The 19,138-nt window shown below is 34.5% G+C and overlaps 1 protein-coding gene across 1 annotated transcript in view; it reads left to right on the forward strand.

The window, feature by feature from the left end:
* LOC149780864 (poly [ADP-ribose] polymerase 2-like) overlaps window positions 1-19,138 on the forward strand; it is a 67,505-nt gene that overhangs the window by 39,963 nt on the left and 8,404 nt on the right. Inside the window, exons 10-17 of the mRNA XM_089937963.1 lie at window positions 799-883; window positions 2,564-2,702; window positions 4,504-4,567; window positions 7,482-7,613; window positions 9,833-9,957; window positions 15,207-15,306; window positions 15,702-15,800; window positions 18,859-18,983. Coding sequence (XP_089794089.1) covers window positions 799-883; window positions 2,564-2,702; window positions 4,504-4,567; window positions 7,482-7,613; window positions 9,833-9,957; window positions 15,207-15,306; window positions 15,702-15,800; window positions 18,859-18,983 — 869 coding nt within the window. The remainder of the gene's footprint in view (window positions 1-798; window positions 884-2,563; window positions 2,703-4,503; window positions 4,568-7,481; window positions 7,614-9,832; window positions 9,958-15,206; window positions 15,307-15,701; window positions 15,801-18,858; window positions 18,984-19,138) is intronic.

Raw genomic sequence — 19,138 nt, forward strand, 5'->3', positions numbered from 1 at the left:
GTTTTACAAGGTCCAATTTTTAAAGGTTTTACTAGATCCATTACTGTAGCAAATGGGTTAGACTCCAGTTTGCATCAGGTGAGAACATTCTCAATTCAGTCTTGGAAAATATTGTGAATAAATGTCAGAATAATGTTTTTAATTACTATTTTGTCTTTCAACAGAAATGGGCATCTTAAAGGATTTGAATCACTAACAAAGTCAGAAGTTTTAACAAATAAAAGTCATATCTCCAAATGAGTCACATTTTCTCATTGGTTGAAAGCCAATGACATATTAAATATAGTAGAATTATAGATATAAATATAGATAAAGATGTATTCTACTGTCTTTATCATAAGCACAGGAAGTGCTTAACCTCCAACATTTTTCTCCTTTAACTAACCCATCAAAATTACCAGTGCTCTGTAGTCACAACTCCAGGAAGCTTTATATTAGTGGTGATGGTGATTGTTTGAAATTTCTCAAAATCATGCATCAGTCAGGAAAAATCCTACTTTCCTATGAACGTCTAAAAAATTATTATGGAGGGGGAAAAGCAAACCAAGAAATCTATTCATAATGTCTTGGACAGAATATAGGACATCTTTCAGCGATTATTTTCTTTTGAATCGTCTTGGTTTATTTAAATGGAAACTAAGATTAATTCAATATTTAACTACTTTTTTTTAAGTATTAGGAAGCATAATTTTTTTTTACATGGGCCCCATTTTGAAATTCAATAATTTGAGTGAATCTTTCAGTAAATGCTTTTTAACTGTTCAATTTGCAGTAATGTTTGATTTTTTTTTTTTACAGGATCTCATAAATCTTATCTGTGATGTCAAGAATATGGAGGAAGCTGTTATGGAAATGAAATATGATGCAAAGAAGGCACCTCTAGGTAAAAAGTTGTATATACTTCATATTACAGGGAATTTTTCATACAGAGTTCAGGTGTAAAAGTGGTGGGTTTTTGCATAAAATGGGCAAATTTCTTTATACTGAAAAGTACACTATTTTGTACTGGAAGATGGGGGATTTGACATACATTAACACATGCATGCACATGTACATGTATGCAAACAAACTTTGCAGTAACTATAAATCAGTTGTATCCATGTTTCTATGAAGTCAGTTCCACTTACCTATCTTTGTACAATTGTTTAGTCACTCATACCTTTTTGCCCTAAACAAATAAAAATCCATGTTTTTCTTATTGTAAAGTTACTTCCAATTGACCATCTAAAGTTTTGAGCAAGTTAAGTCCTTGATCTATAAGTATTATAGAATGTTGTCCTTCATGTAAATATTTAAAAGTTTGGGTTAACACATTTACATATTTCCTCACTTTAAATGTGGAGATAATTCCTAAGATGCAAACTTGTTCAGTTTTGTAGGTCTGTGAGGTATGTCAGAAATGCAAAACTAGTATACCTGATGGTTACTAACTCTTTGCTAATTGATGTATGGGGCAATTTTTTGTTAATGTGTTTATTATGTTTCAAGGGATATTATGGATTTATTACAGATGTATGTACTTTGACATTTGTAAACTTCTTCCTCAATGACTCATACCAAGATAACTAGCAAACCTGCTTCTATTTGTTGAAAGTGAGAAAAATCACAATAAAAACTTGGCAAATGAAACCTTGATATCTTGCTATTTTAATGCTTGAAAACAGCATTTAGTGCCTTGAAATTTAGAATTTGCAACTTTTAAGAAGAAATCACATATTTTACTAGAGTTTCTTGAGAAAAAATATTTTCTCAGTACACAGTAAATAACTATGTGATGAATATATGTCAGTTAAAATCTCTGTAATGCCTAATGGTGGCATTGCCAGACAATATTTAAAAAAAAAAATACTAATCAAATAAGTTTTGTCAAGTGAAATTTGTGTTTCAGTTTTTTATCTTTTAATTCACTTGTAGTGTAATCATCATAAATGCCCTCTTGTATTCAGATATTAAAAGTTTAAATCAACCATCACAGCAATGCTCATGAGCATTTCAGGAGGCTAATTTAGGTACCAAATGTGTTTTGATTTCCTGCTTGTGGAAGTGATGTTTCATTGTTACAATCAATTAAAAGTTGACTTATACTGTATTACCACATTAATTAGTCTTTTGTATCAAATTAGCACAGGCGACAGTTAAAAGGCATGCAGCTCCTACCTATGTAAGAGCTAATAGTCATCATAGTGTGTTAAGTCAACTTATATCAGTTGAAAGTAATTAAAGTGTCTAACTTTATTCACTGGTTTATCATAATAATTAGCAAATGTGATCAATGATAGTTAAAGAACCAAGCAAATCAAGCAAATAGCATACTATGTGCATGAAATGCTTAGTTTCACTGATAGGGTTCTTATGGAGAAACAAGTTGCAAAGTTTATAGTTAACTTATAATTCATGAATTAGCACTCACATATTTGCTTGAGGATGATCAGAAATCTATGCTCAGGATAAGAAATTGTGGGCAAGAACTTAGCAAAGCCTCGTTTTTACCTGAATATTCTAACCCTCCATGTGATTTCCCACACAATGCATATGATGGATTTTATTATGTTTTGCTGACCAGGTAAACTGACTAAGGATCAGATAAAGGCAGGATATGCAGCATTAAAGAAGATCGATGCCTGTATTGAAAATGAGGACTTTGGCAATAGTTTGAAGGAGGCATGTGATGAATTCTACACAAGAATACCTCATGATTTTGGGTAAAAACATGTTTATCCTTTTTGTTCCCCACAGCTAAAGCAAGGTGACATACAGGTATCAGCTGACGTAGGCGATTTCAACTGAAGTGAATTTTGCATTACATGATTTCATGTAACAAAATTTTTTAAATGTAATTTTTTTTAAGTGAAAGGTAAAACATAATGGAATTATTTGTCTTATACAAAAAGAGATTATGATTTAAGAAAGGCTAAAATGATTGAAATTAAAATTAATTAAATTACAGATTTTTCAGTGAAAATTAAAGGCAGTGAAACCAAAGATTTCAAGTTAGATGATCACTCTTAGGAATGTAACAATTGTGTAAGTTGTGGTGATATATGGTCTCCCTTAATACTTATGTCCACCTTGTAGAAAGTAGCATCCTCATTTATTGTTACATTTGAACCAGATTTGATGTGTCAAAAGTCTTCTCACCATCAGTTTGGATGAGTCTGATGATTGGTATGTTCTGCAGATATCCTTGAGTTATGGCCCCTGATGGTCTTGGATATGCATGATTAGATTTCTGTTATGCATGCCTTGAAGATTCAGCTTGTTCTCCACATATTTCTAAGAGTTATGGCCATTCATCAACCTGGCATTGGTGTTGCTAATACACAACTGTGTGAATACTCCAGCTTTGACACAGGTATTTAGAATTTAACCAAATTTGCTGTAAAGCTTTATCTTAACAAGAGTACAGATCAGTTCAGTGATGAGCACATTTTGCAGATATTTCTTAGAGTTATGGCCCTTGATCAGCTTTTTTTTTTTTGGTATTAGATTTAATTCAGACTGATTGTCAAGTCTCACCTTAACAAGAATTCAAAAGAGTTTGATGATAAACATGTCTTTGCTTATGTTTCTTGAGAGTTATGGCTCTTGATCATTGTAGAATAGGCACTATTCATTGCTCAGCTTTGGGAACACTTTTGCTTCTACATTTATTGAAAGATTTCAACCAAATTTTCTTTGAAACTTCAACTTGGCAAAAGCTTCAACAGATTTAGTGATGAGCATGTTTTGCTTATATTTCATATTATTATCACATTGGCATCACTAATTCATGCAGTCCCATATACAAACCACTTTCACCCTTGGATTTCAGTGTCTGAATGTTCTCTCTCCCTCTCACTCATAGAGCCTAGACAACTTAAACATCTGAGAGACCTGATAGGATGTTCTTGTCATTGATTTCTAATATCTTCTAATATCTACATAGACCTGAGAATTGCATTAAAAAATAAAGGCGATCATCCTGGGTACATTAGCATCTTCTTATTTTACTATGTTTTCTACTGCAGAAATGTTTAGAGCTAGAAAAACAAATAATCTATTTTTTAGTTAAAATCAATTCAGGAAATTGCAAACTTAAAGAAATATTGATTTAAGTCAGAATTGTTCTAAAATCGGAATAATTTTTCTAAATGTAGTAAAATTTATTTTACTTGCGTCCAATGGTTCTTTGTTAAGGAACTGCATTTTGCTTAATGATAAAGTTCAGAGTTGATTATATGGGAATGTGTCATCAGTATGATGGAATTGTCCCCTCCTTCCTTGGTGAATGTGTCACCTATAAACAGCAAAAGACTAGAATCTGTTAGTAATTGTAGATATATTTTTTCTTATACAAGTGAACCAAATGGAAGGTAGTGATGATTATCTCAGAATGACTTGGGTTTCTGCATTATATGTTACTATGCTTTGTCTTGATATTCCTTAAGCAAAGGTATTAATTGCACCTTTCTTCATAGAAAGCATTTAAATGCGTTTATAATGGTAATCTTGTCTACTTTTCAGAATGAGACCACCAAGCATTATTCGAACAAAGAAGGAAGTGAAATCAAAGATACAACTTTTAGAGGTAAGCAAAATAGCAGTTGGTGTCTTAATACATAAAATGTTAATAATTTCTGTCAATTTTCAACCCAGTACAATGGAACATAAGAAAATTGTCCATACATGGATCGCATATTCTTTTAAAAGAATACCCTTTTAAGGTTCCAGCTCAGATAATTTCAGTTGTATGTAATATATCCATCTAGATACCTCAAACATGACATAAATCATATTATATATCATAATGCAACTGCATATTTTTTGTTGTATACATATATTCACATCATCATTACATCACATATTACATAAACATGACTAAAACTCAAATAACACTGGGAAAAAAAACTTTTATGCAGTTTGTCAAAGAAATCTATTTGATAGTCATCTTAAATTTGTACTCATTTTATGTTGAATTCAATAGTGATATATATGTATGTATGTATATATGTGTGTGCATATATATATATATATATATATATATATATATATATATATATATATATATATACACATACATACAGTGTGACCCCGCTATGACGCGCTCCGTTATAACGTGAATTCGAATATAACGCGGTCGTGTTGTGGCTCCTGAAATTTCACATACATGTATTTTTCTTGTGCACAAAAAAATTCTTAAAAAGTACGAAAAAAACTGTAAAAAGTTGCTTATCATTTTGAGGAAGAGAACTTGTATGAATAATATAAGACGAACGTGGCTTGGCTCCTGAAATTTTATATGTATTTTTCTCATACATGAAAAAGTATTTTTTTCTTCTTAAAAGTAATTTGGAAAAAAACGCATAAAATGTTTATTCTGGGATCGCGTAGACCTTCGACAATGTCGCAAACTTGGATTGTTTTTCCTTATTGGCTACAAAACATACGATGTGGCTTTTTTATTTATTGGTGACATTGTTGGCTGTTTAAACTTTTATATACAACTAATGGTTTGGAGTGCAGAAATTCAGAGGCCCCATGAAAGGAAGCCACAAACTGGATATAAAATGCACTGAAATTTATCTACTGTTACATAATCAAATTCTTTGTCCATAGTGACAAACCATCTAAACAGTGCATTGTTATATCATAATCCGCTTATCTTGACATCTAGCATGAGTTCTGTATGTTGTGAAATATCCCCTTTTTTGTTGTTGACATTTCTGGTAACGGAGATCAACTGGAGAAGGCATTGTCTCGTAATCTATCTTTCATCGGATTTTCGGCCGCTCACTAGCAAATAATATATTTACAAAGACTGACATTTGTATTGGATGGTAAGTAAAGTTCCTCTTCTTTTCACTCAGAATTAAATCCTTCAGAACAATCACGTTTTCTGTAATAATCTCTGTCATCAGAACACCTGTGTCTCTATCATCCGTTGACCCTTTGTTAATTTTCAGACGCATGCATGGAAGGCAGCATCATGCTGCTACCACAGATATAAAAAAAAAGAAGAAATACATCTTATTTATTGGTTTATTCAGTAGGCATGGAGAGACAGTAACTAGAATAGTCTAAACGACGGCCAATTCTTTTTTAAAAATGTACCCAGATAAAATAGTTTGCTGAAATTTCAAAGGAAACAGATTACCTTTGAAGCACCGACTGTTACGAAAACGTACTCAGCAAATGGAAAAATACCAGTCTTAATCAAGCAGTACAATTATTTGATGTTGCCGCCACAATAAGAAATGGGCATTCGTTTGGTTCTCCAAAGCTGTCCTTTAGTGGTGACTTCAATAGCGCATGCACCCTTCATCAAAGAAAGCCAACTACAGTCTTTCAATAACAGCAAAGAACTTTTCTTCAGAGGAAGTGAGTACCAAACTTAAATAAAAGTGATGGAATCTGATGGATTTTTGCATTTTTCAACGTGACTGGAACGCATTAACTGTGCTTTGAAAGTCTCCTTTTTGTAGGGAAAAAGTTTATGCTTACGAACGCTACCAATGGCGGCTTAAAACACAAACTAACTTTACTGACTTGGAACGTACTTTAAATTAAATGCGTTTCGTCATTCGTTACGTGATTGTGCTATGTTTTTCCACTGAATTCAGACTTTTATGACCTGTTACAAAATTAATGAATATTTTAAAGCTCTGTGTGTGTGTGTGCATATTTTCGATTTAATCACTTGTTTTGTGGATTCAATGTATATGATGAGGTTCGCAGGTGAGTACACAGTGTTGATACTCTATTCATGCTATACATTAGACATTTATATATAAACAAGATTCACGTATATGTACCAATTCATGGTTCTCTAAATAAAGTAAACTATTATATTATGTCTTCTCTGTTTTCACTACAGGTGTATTTCTCATTTAATATACATCAATTTAAGATGGTAAATGTGCCGACGAAGTACATATTTTACCACCCACATTTATTATCCACATCCACACACCCCACATTTTTGAGGGGTACATTTTCTTCAGCTAACTGACTTGGTTGCATATAACACTGTTCGGTATATAGTGTGGTCGGGTTCTATGGCTCCCAACTATCGTGTTATAGCGGGATCACGCTGTATGTGTTTTCTAATGGGATGTGACTGATATATGAATTTTCTAACACGTGACCTGTACTCAAATTCTTGGTGGATGGATGTTTGTAAAAGACAAAAGTAAGCAAGTAATGCATTTTTCATTCATTATCCTACCTGTATTTTTAGAAAAATAATTGTTTCACTTCATGGCAGTTCATCATCGTATGAGCTAATGGTAATCCTGTTACACGGGGGGGGGGGGGGGGGATGATTTCTTCTCATTTGTTTTTTTGTTTTTTTTACATAACATTAAGGAATTTAATGTCTTCTGATGACAAGAAAGTAATTATTTTTCTTCATCCAAAAACACGCAGAAAATATGGTATGCCACATCTCCAAGTCCAAAGAGAACTCTGCATTTGATGTTTATGTACTTCCTTTTTTTTTCCAGGCACTTGGAGACATTGAGATTGCCCTGAACATCTTGAAGAAAGGAGACATGTCTGAAAACCCTGTGGATAGACATTACCATTCATTAAAATGTGACCTAAAACCATTGGACCATGAATGTGAAACATTTAAGGTAGAAAGTCTAGTGGCTTTGTCTTTGTTACACATTACTCATTATTTTGAAAATGTCTTATATTTTAATAAACAAAACTAGGATCATGCAAGTTCTCCTTTTTCTAATTTGTTTTCCAGGTCATAGCAAGGAAAGAAAAAATTATATCATTTATTGAGTTTCATAAATTTCATGCAGGATACTCTAAAACTTGTCTTGAGCAACATCTTCTGTGAGTAACCACCTGTCATTTACAACCATCGTTATGCACAAATCATTTTTATTATATAAATGCACGTTGACCACAGCAATGTGCAGAATGCAACCAGCAGTCAGGTAATGCATCTTGACAGTGCTATGAATGACAGTTCGGTAAAATCATATGAGCACTGCTGACATTTGTTTATTCCATTGTAGCCATTACTGCTTGGGAGTGTCAGCAGACAAAGTGCAGATTGTTTTAAAACAACACTGCTGTGAATGACTGCATCTCAAAAACAGATATCACTGACCTTTATTTAATCCTTTGAAGCCATGACCTTTTTTGAGAGTGTGCTATGGAAAAACAAGTCAAGTCTGGCTACCCATTCCAAAATCTGTTATGCAGGTAGCTGTTCGATGCTGCAGGCTGTAAACTAAACTAAAGTAAATCTCAGTAGCCATCATTGTAGTACCGAAGTCCTACCAATCCTCATTATGATTAACATTGCTTCTTTAAAAGAAGATGCCACAGAAGTACATAGTCAAGTCAGAGGATTGTATTATTTATTTATCTTCTGTGAGACCACTCCTGTTATCGAAGTAGTTAGAGCATCTGCCTTGGATGTGGGAAGTCACGTGTTAGAAACCTAGCCAAGTTGTACCAAAGATTTATAAAATTGGTACAAACAGCTGCTGTGCTTGATGCTCAGCATTAAGAGGTTAGTATTAGGACTGACCAGTTTGATGTCAGGATAATGTGACTGGGTGGGACATGATGCAACATGTCTGTGGCATGATGCCCCAGTGTTAGACATGTCTATAAGCTAAACTGTCATTGCAGACAAGTAAAAATCATTGTTGGATTAATGAAATTTCATGTAAGAAGCCAAATTGTTAAATAGAAAAGATTGAAAATTCCGGTTTCAAGACCATCATCCTCTATTCAAGGCGAATAGGTCAAGATTAGAATTGTCACACACAGAGACACACACAACTCTTAGTAAAGTTTCATTTTGATTAATAGAATAGTAAACTAGTTTTACATTAGGTTAGTAGGTCAAAATTGGAATTGTCAGACACACACACAATGTTTAGTAAAAGTTTCATTTTGATTAATAGAATAATAAACTGGTTGTACATTCATTCCATAGCTGAACATTTTGTTAGGATTTGGCAAAGTTTAAAGTTTGATATTATATACAGCCATGCAGAATGTCTACACAACTGCAAATATCATGGACTTGAATCTGCTCTGTGTCAGAATATTAGGCTCTGCTGTTTGAGGAGGGAACTGCATTTGCATAGCTCCCAGGTCACAATATTTCATGCATAAAATGTGATTTTTAGATCTGCTGGTCATCGACCAGAGGAGCACATAGCATGGCCCGTTCTCCATTGTCTGACATCCACATGTCCATTAGTTTGTTATAAGTACTTCTCCAAAACCACTTGGATGATTGCCATGAAACTTGACACACACATTCAATCTAAGGTCTAGTTGCTCTTAAATGAAACGGGTGCTGCTAAGACATGCACCACACCAACCATTTTGAAAATCTTGTTACCACAGCTCCTCAGTGGATGGTCATATCAGAACATGAATTTCACTGAAGACTTGTATTGCTTAGATAGTCCTAAATGAAAATGGTAATGATCCAATATGGCTTCTACAGCAGCCATTTGGAAAATATTACTCCACCTGAACAAAATGTGATATTGACCTGAGGTTTTTAAAAGACTTTTTGTGATATCTAGTAGGATATCTAATATTCCTGCCACAGATGTTAGCATTAAATTCTGAAAGAATAACCAACTGTTTGCTGAAATCATCAATAAAGTGAACAGCTGTTTGCTGAAATCATGAGATAATTTACATCTGTTTGCTTGAAATGATGAATATAATGTGCAGCATAGAACTTGTCTGCATGCAGACCATGCACTGACAGATATATGTCTTTGCACTTGATGATTGTATCAGCATTAGAAAATAGCAAATACATAGATATCATAGTCTCATTTTTTTTCTTTCCTTTGAACAGTTGATTGACAAGTACCTGCAGACTACACATGCACGTACACACAACCAGTACAAGATGAAGATGTTAGACGTATTTGAGGTTGACAAAGAAGGAGAAGCGACCAAATTTAATGACTGTGGTAATAGGTCAGTCAGCATTGTCCATATAGACAGTAGTGAATTTATTTTTATAATTATCATTTTTTAGTGGTTTCTTTGTTTTTGGCAGTAATTCATAAATATGCAACTGGCAAAGAGTTGCTATAGTTTTCATTGCATATTCAAATACTTTACATATAATATACATAAAGTCCTAGAATTTGAGATCCATAAGTAAAATTGATTTCAGAGAGCTCTAGAAATTTTATGAATAGACTTTTAGAGCGTCTGCCTCGGATGCGGGAGGTCGTGGGTTTGATCCCCGGCCAAGTCATACCAATGCTTACAAAAATGGTACTAACAGCTGCCTCGCTTGGTACTCAGCATTAAGAGGTTAGTGTTAGTTAGGACTGGTTGGCCTGGTGTCAGGATAATGTGACTGGGTGGGACATTATGCCACATGTCTGTGGCATGATGCCCCAGTGCTAGGTATCACTATAAATTGCCACACTACAGACATCATAGCAATATGACTGAAAAACTGTTAAAGCTACGTTAAAAATCCAAGTGTCACACACACATACTTTAATTTGCATCAGAGTTATATGAACCTGTCAGCAGATTTACTTTACTTTAAGTCATGTAATTTTGTACACGAAAAAATAATTATTAATTTCAGTGTACAAAAAGTTATATGTAAAATAAATAATTATCATTTTGTGTTACTGATCGTGTACGAAAAATAAAGGGATCAAACCTGAACAAGTTCTACAGAACACACACTACTCAACAACCTAATAGTACAAACGTTCAAAGTAAAAGTATATTTCCTGTCCCATTCTACTCTCAACTCAAGAATCTAACTACAGTATAAATAAAATACTCAAAAAGATTTTTGTTGTTATTACTGAAAGAGAGAGAGAGATGGTTTGAACATGTATTGGTTATGGGTATTATTTATTGGTAAATTGTATGCAATGATACGAGTTCACATTGTAAAGAAATTAAGTGTAACTTGCATTCTCACAGCAACAGTAACCTCATTATGAAATCACATTAAAAAAAATAAAGAACTTGAAATCATGTTTTAGTTAATGTGCGCAAGCATGTGTGTCTGTGTGTGAGAGAGAGAGATACAAACAAAATTTTTTCAGGGCGGTTTTTATTTGTAGCTTTTGCAAAGAGAAAAAAGGCTATTTTCAGTTACTTGATGATTGTGATAATCCTCATATATTACGACCATACTATATTCCATTATCAATTGACACCTCTAAATCAACAATTCATTCTTGTTTTAATTACAATATATGTTGTCACAACAACCACATGGCTATGCAGTGTTATTTACATGGTAATTAAACATACTTAGCGCTTTGGTTATTCCAGTTGAAACCAGATAGAGGGCAAGAATCGACAGAAGAGGTCAAATCAATGAGGTGCCAGTAGGGAAATGAGGCTCTCTTTAGGGAAATGAAAATCTGTCAATTTGTATTTGAAGCCATTGTCCATACAGCAGATGTAAGGACAAGCAATCATACGCATTACTTGTTATTCAAACTTGCCAATGAAGATAACAATAGAGGGGTATATTGTAGAATAGATTTGCAATAAAATGTTAATTATATCCAAGTTACAACAGTACAAGCACTTAAAAGATAGTATCTGTACATATACAGATCGATTTAACAGAGTCTGTGACTTTCATATTTACGATAGAAAATGACTTGGATTTTATATTTTACATTTGTATGACTATAATGAAACAATGAGACTAGTTGATCAGTGGTCTTAACTTTAGCATGCACTGAGATATAATTTTTGTTGGATAATAAAACATCAAAGGGCATCTCAACTCATTTTAAAATGCACTTGGTATTTTGTTACAGTGATGGACTTACTAAGGAGAACTAATTAATGATAATATGAGAAGATATGTTCTGTGAAGGCCTTTGTCCATTTGTTACTAAACACCAGTAGATATTGTAATGAGAATGAGAGAGCTTATGCATCAATCATTGCATTTTCTCACCAACAGTTAATTATTCATTTTTATAAAAACAAAATGGCAAAATGGTATTTTTGATCTTTTTGGCAAATGTAAATCTTCTTAGTAGAAATTTTATTTCCGATAATTTAATGGATTTTAAAAAAAATACAAAGTGATATGTATGAAAAAATATGATACATTTAAATGACTATTATTTTGATAACTGGATTGTGTACGAAAAATTAAAGGATACGAAAAAATACATGAAATACAGGTAGTTCTATTCATCTTATAAACTGTTCTCTGTAATCTGATTTAAGCCAGATATTGTTTGAATATTTTTATAGTAATCTACATGTTCATCTGTCTTTCCATTCAGTAGTGCAGCTATTCTTGTATTTTTAAATAGACTTGGAAGTCAATAATAAGTAAGCATGATCCCAGTCAGATACCTTAGTCCAAAAATCACAATATTGTCCTTCCATTCTTTGGGCTTAGTGCATTTATACCCATGTCTTAGTGCATTATACTGTGTCTTTTGAGCTCTCAACACACCATCTATTTAGGCATCGGTTGGCATTGCCAGTGTAAATTGTATCCATTTTGGTGTTGTATCTGTTAGGTTTTATCTCCTCAGTCCTTGATTTATTTTCGTGTATCATGTCCACTTTCTTGGATTTGGGAGTTTTGAGTACATCACTAGCAAAGCAGTGTTTTATCCTTCAAATAGTGATTGGTGTCAGGATATTTCCTATCCCTTTGTTTTTCAAGCTCATTATAGTTTGTATATAAACACATTAAAAGGCAGCATAGGACACTTGCACCACCTGTCTTGTGTGCACAGATGCACTGACAGTTTCCCTGTTTGTTGCTAGTAGCCAGGTGAAGTTTGGGACTTGATGGAAAGAAACTGAGTCAATCCCGGAAAGGAACTACTGATCTCCCTTTGTGCAGAAGTCACCAGCTTTAATGACAGTACTTTCTGGCATACTGAAGTAACCTCATTGAGTGATAGAGCTTTCTGGTGTACAGACAATTCCTGCTTTGATGACAGCAGTTTTAGTGTATGGATGTCATCAGACTCAATGAGAGTTTGTTATGGCATTTCTTGGTGTATGGACGTCACCTGCAGTTATGGCACTTGTCAGTGTATGGGAGTTGCCAGCTTCAGTTACAGCACTTATCAGTGTGTGGAAGTCACATGAGTTCATTGAGATAGATGTCTGGAGTTAAGAAGTTGCTTGCTTCCACTAAAGTGAGGTCTTTGAGAGAGTGATGTTTGGCACTTCCTGGCAGAGGGAAGTTGCCAGCCTCAAATAGCAAGTCATGCCTTCCCAATGCAAAGGAAATGTGGTCTTTATCTTGTGCTAGTAGACTTTGAATTACAGCAAGATTACATTCATCTGTGTTTGGTTCTGTGAATTGAGACTCACTGTTAAAGTCTCCATCATTGGACTGGTCATTACCTGGTGACCAGGCATAGGTCACTGGGTAGTGTGTCAGATAACTGTGAGTGAAGATCTGTAACAGGTGCCAGTCACCAGGTTATGTGTCTCATGACAGTGATAGATTTTTTACCAGTCACCAAGTGCCTGGTATTAAATGGGGAACAGCCTTTGAATCCTGAGAACTAGACTGATGGAACTAGAGTCATATTGATACCCCTCCCTTTCTGATATACTCTTTCAATCAATCCCTAAGGAACTTGGGGTTCCCACCATCCAGTGGTTGGTCAGCAATGTCTCTTTTTCTGACCATGTCACCATGCAAGGCTTTGTTGTGGCTTCATGGATTGATGGACCAGACACATCCAAGATCATTCCTGCTTTCTGCAGCCTGATCAATGGAGGGGGAGAGGGAATTGCCAAGAGGGAGAGGTTCGAAGATCTAGTTCTGTCTCTTCCCATGAATGGAGTTTGGACATCGTACCCCAGGTCAGGAAGCCCCTGTCTATCAGGAGGGAGATGATTTAGTTATTTCTTACCCCAAGAGCCAAAGACACTATGCCATTCTGACAATCTGTATAGACTCAGTTGAGTTCCCTGAAAATATCTGCTATATCTGGATCGTCTCATCAGATTTTCTTTTCCCACTGGGTCAGATGATGGAGGTGGAAGAGATGTAGGCTTTTGATAAGGTGGTCAATGAGATTTATTGCCTGCTTCCCCAGATCTATGTTTCAAGCCTTATTAGGCATTATCAGGGGCTTTGCGATAAATAAACAACACAATTTTTTTAATTGACTTTGTACATCTGTGACTTGTGACTGCTCCTTTTTGAAAAAGTAATGGTTAATCCCAGTGGGGATTTACATGACTTTGGTACTACCATAGTAGTTAGTGACATGTACTTTATACTGGTTTATAGTTTATAACATGCAACAGTTAACTGCACCTCAGACGTTTGGAACCGATAGCCAGTCAAAACTGTTTTCTTTTTTTTTATATGCATACATTCTCATAAACAGTCATAAAGGTCGGGGGTATTTATCTGTTTTTGCGATATGGTCATGCATAGCATTGTCATTTTAGAACAATCTGCATTTTGTCTGCCAACACTCCTAAATAAGCATTACCAGTGTTCATTTGTTTTGTAGAATGGTTCTTCATAGCAGTGTCAGAATACTTTTTTGTGGCCAGAAAATTGTGGTCACTGGTCGCATTCTGCAGGTGGTTGCTGATGACACTGCATCTTATATAATAAAATCAATCAGTGCATCATGATTGTAATAGTAAATGACAAGTGGTTGCGCATAGAAGAGGTTGCTTAAGAGAGATTTTACTGTATATGAATTATCTGGACAGAACAGAAATCATTTTCAGTGTCTTGATATTTGGGACAATGATGGTAAAACAAAATCCTGTGAGTGCCTCTTTGTCTTGTACCTTTTTGTAATGGATTGCTGTGACTTTTGGTACATATTACAGTCATATAAAGATGTACCTGTTTTTATAAAACTGTATGCTTTCATGATTTTTGCCCTTTTTGACTTATAGCTCAGTGCATTGTATGACATGGATGAAAGAATTATGTGAATGCAGCTCTCCTTGCAATTTGTAGTTGATTACTATGAAACTTTATATGTATTATTGTAATCATCAACATGCTAACAAATAATTATTCTCACACTATTTTCAGAAGAGTTATACACTCAATTTACCTTTGTTGGTGTGGGGTGGGATATGAGACAGATCAGAGTGTATTTAAATGAGCAAATTACTTACCATTACCGTACTTAATTTTGTAGATTTTTTTATGTGATCATTATTATTTAAAAAATAAATATGTTCCATTTCTCATTCTTCTCCAGGATGTTGCTGTGGCATGGTTCTCGGCTAACTAACTGGGTTGGGATACTCAGTCAGGGTCTCAGGATAGCTCCCCCTGAGGCTCCAGTAACAGGATATATGGTTAGTATTGGTGTTTATTAGTGATGGGAATTGGATACAGTTTTATTATCACTGAACAGTTTATGCTAGCTAATTAGTTAGAGATAATAAACTCTTAATTGGTTTACATAATGTTGTATCAAAACTAGTAAAAAATTTCAAATAGCCTGAAATCCAAAACATTTATTAGAAATTGTGCAAAACTGAACTTTAGCAAAAAATCTTAATAATATAATAGATCTCTTCACTGGAAATGTTATCATCTCTTGGAAAATTTATCACATATTTTTGTTCGAAAATAATTATTAACTCTTTTGTAACAGTCTTAGCTTTTCGCTCTTTTACGTCTTAGTTATTTATTTTTTAATCATCAGGGATGTAAACTTTTATTGCCATTCACTGTCTGTATTTTTTAGTTTGGAAAGGGGATCTACTTTGCAGACATGTCAAGCAAGAGTGCTAATTACTGCTTTCCATCCAAAACTAAAGATGTTGGAATATTAGTGCTGTGTGATGTAAGTTACAGTATTCGGCTAGTGTAAATTGCCAGGGACCAACAAATATTTATTTATTTTACTTACAAGTGTTGGCATTCAATGTCACATGTATCTTTTCATAGTTTTAAGATTTTCAGTTAAAGTTTTTAAAAGTTATGTGCAAGGATAGTATACTTTTCTTTTTATTTATCTGCCATTTGGCAGAGCATATGCTATGACCCGGTATGTCTTTCCATCTATCTCTTTATCTGTCCATTAAGTTATCCTTTTCCACACAGTAGTTTCAGTTCTTGCCAAACTGTTGTGGATTGTTTGCACTTGAGGTAAGCATTATTAAGTCTATCAAAATTGAAGTTTAAAAAAAAGGTCAAAGATCAAGTTACGGCTTGGAAGAGTTCTACAGATTTTGTGCTTAAAGGTCAAAGATTATTGTGGCTTAAAGAAAAAATAGTTTTGCAGAATAATTTGTTGTTGTTATTGTAGGGTTTAATGCCATTTTTCAGCACACGATAGGCTATACATGGTGGCCAGCATTAATGGTGGAGGAAGAACCCGGGAAAACCCCGGAAAGAACCACCGACCCACGAGAAGCTACTGGCAAGCTGTTTCACATACCCACATTGGCTGAATCCGAGGAATAATTTGTATTCTTAAGTTAATTCCTTAACCAAACTTTGTGGTTGGCAGGGGTAATTAATTAATGGTTTCTGCTTAGTAAATTTGGTTAAGATTACATGCCTTGACCAAATATGAAAGTATCTGAGACCCTTTTGGTCATTGATCTCCAAGTCAACCATGGTCCATTAGTACCCTCACAAGCAGTAGCATTTAATATGTACCCCAAACCAATATTGAATAAGTATGGCAAGGCAAGTTATCCAATTATCACTACTGATGTCTGTTTACTGTTGTCAGATTTTCATTACTGAAAGAAACGTGTTGGCTTAAGTTGTGTGTTATAACCACAATGGTTAATATTCTATCATTATCGCAAACACAGATGTTTACAGGAAATAGGCTCAACAATGTTGTGATGGAGTTTCGTGGTTCACACAGCTGTTGAACTGACCCTTTTTTAGATTCACCTATAAGGATTATCTCTTGTACTGGAAGCATTTAGAGATTGAGGAAAAAGGTGTAAAACCACTGTATGATATAAGTGTGACTCAAAGAATTCACATCATAGTGGGACACATTATGGGTTCTTTTTTGGAATGCATTATTTTTGAATGATAGACAACTGATGTTAAAGTGTTATTTTTTCTTTTGTTAAAAATGTGTTTGTCTGTAAAGTTGTTCCATACAACTAAGGTCTTCCCCCCTCCCCACCAAGCAACTCTTTGTTTTGCATTAAAAATGTTTTAATTTTTAATTTACTTATAATTTTATTAATAATAGTAATTATTCCAAGTATAATAATAATTATTCCAAATGCGATTTCAGTTTTAGGATATGCAGCTATTCACATATTTTCATGTACCTAATTAGCATCCATATGATGTAACTGTCATTGTAATTTACTTATATGAAATCCAAATAGTTTAGCACATTTGTTGTGATAATGCTCACTCAGGTTGTTCACTTTGCGAGTATGATAATATATTGCAGTTAGAATGTATTGCTCATATGACTTGTATTTGTGGGTTTGTAAAAAAAAAATTTCATTCATTCAGCCATGTTTTGGTTTTCTTCATTCACAACAATTCATGTTTTATAACAGGTCAAAAGTTCTTTAGCTATGATGGACCACCCTTGTCTTCACTGCTTAAACATGGGTTGTATGCACTAAGAATTACTTTTAGTTAACAAGATACTGTAATAACCAATGTTACCTTGATTATTGGTTGCTGTGAGACTCAACTGCTGTTTTTGCAAATTATAATTTAATTGATTAATTTTTGTTTAAGTAATACACAGTGCATCCTTCTCTGCCCCCTTGCTGGGCCCCTCTTTGTCTATTATGAGTTTTCTGCCCAGACATGATGTCATTGCAGCCAATATGTTAATAAGCTAGTAACTAAATTTAGATACGTTGTCACGTTGAACCAATCAGATGACTGAGTTGGAGCACGTGATCAAACATTGTGTCAGCGCGTCATTCATACAGCAAATGATTAACCTGTAGAGATGCATTCGTTTCAGTATTTAATCTTGAATATTATTTGCAGAAAGAATCACCTGCCTCCCCTCCTTCCACCATGTTGTTTATTTGGGACATTTCTTGCATAGCTTACTGTTCCAGCTCTATTCTGGGGGGCCTCTGTCAAATTGGTGGCTGTTTATTATCATGGCAATCCTCAAGATCAGACTTATTGATGTTTCGGTTATCAGTGTGCCTATATACCTCATAGCAGCCCCTTGCTGGACATTCTTCACAACCCTACAAACTCCCCAATCTCTCTTCCTGAGGTATTCCTATAGAAAAATTGCCAAGCTGGGCCATTGCCAAGTTTCGTGCAATGACAATTTTGCTTTTGACCCCAGTTTGTCAGTATGTAAATGTACTCAACTATTATGCCCCTATACTTCATACCCACTTCCTACAGTGCATGTATGGAGTATCGGCTGATGTTTGTTATCATAGCAATCCTCAGGATCAGACTTATTGAGTTTTGGTTATCAGTGTCCCTATATACCTTGTATCAGCCTCATGCAGCTGATACAGGTGTCACTCTTCACAACCCTACATACTCCCCCAAGTCTACCTTGTATCAGCCTCATGCAGCTGATACAGGTGTCACTCTTCACAACCCTACATACTCCCCCAAGTCTCTCTTCCTGAGGTATTCGTATAGAACAAATTCAGAGCTCGGCTGGTACAGTGTGCTGTAACAGGATTTGTCCCCATTATGCCAAAGATTATTTATATTTACAGTAAAGTTTATACTGAACCTATGAATTTTGTGTTATTTAAAGTAATATTTAAAAAATATTTTAAAAATGAGCCGAGTTATGTTAGGATTGTTCTTAAGAAAAGAAACTAATTGAATTTCATAGCTAAGTCTGACATTTTAATGGACCAGTTGAGCATTAGTATTATCATAGGACATTCATTTACTTTGCTTGTATATTTCAGGTTGCCCTTGGCAACTGTAATGAGTTGCTGAGTGCTGACTACAGTGCTCACAAGCTGCCAGCTGGGAAACACAGTGTGAAGGGACTGGGATCCAATATTCCTAATCCAGCATCTGCACACAAAATGTGAGTATAGAACCTATATATACTAAGGACACATATAATAACTTTTGTCAACATTGAATTAGCAGACAGACAGACAGATACAGATATCACTGTCTTTATGGATAAAAAATTTGGAACTTTAGTTTTGTGTTAAAGTTGTCTGCTGTTGTACAGTA

This window comes from Sinohyriopsis cumingii, chromosome 16, assembly GCF_028554795.1.
Source record: "Sinohyriopsis cumingii isolate HCF-2022 chromosome 16, ASM2855479v2, whole genome shotgun sequence".
Taxonomy (NCBI): Eukaryota; Metazoa; Mollusca; class Bivalvia; order Unionida; family Unionidae; genus Sinohyriopsis; species Sinohyriopsis cumingii.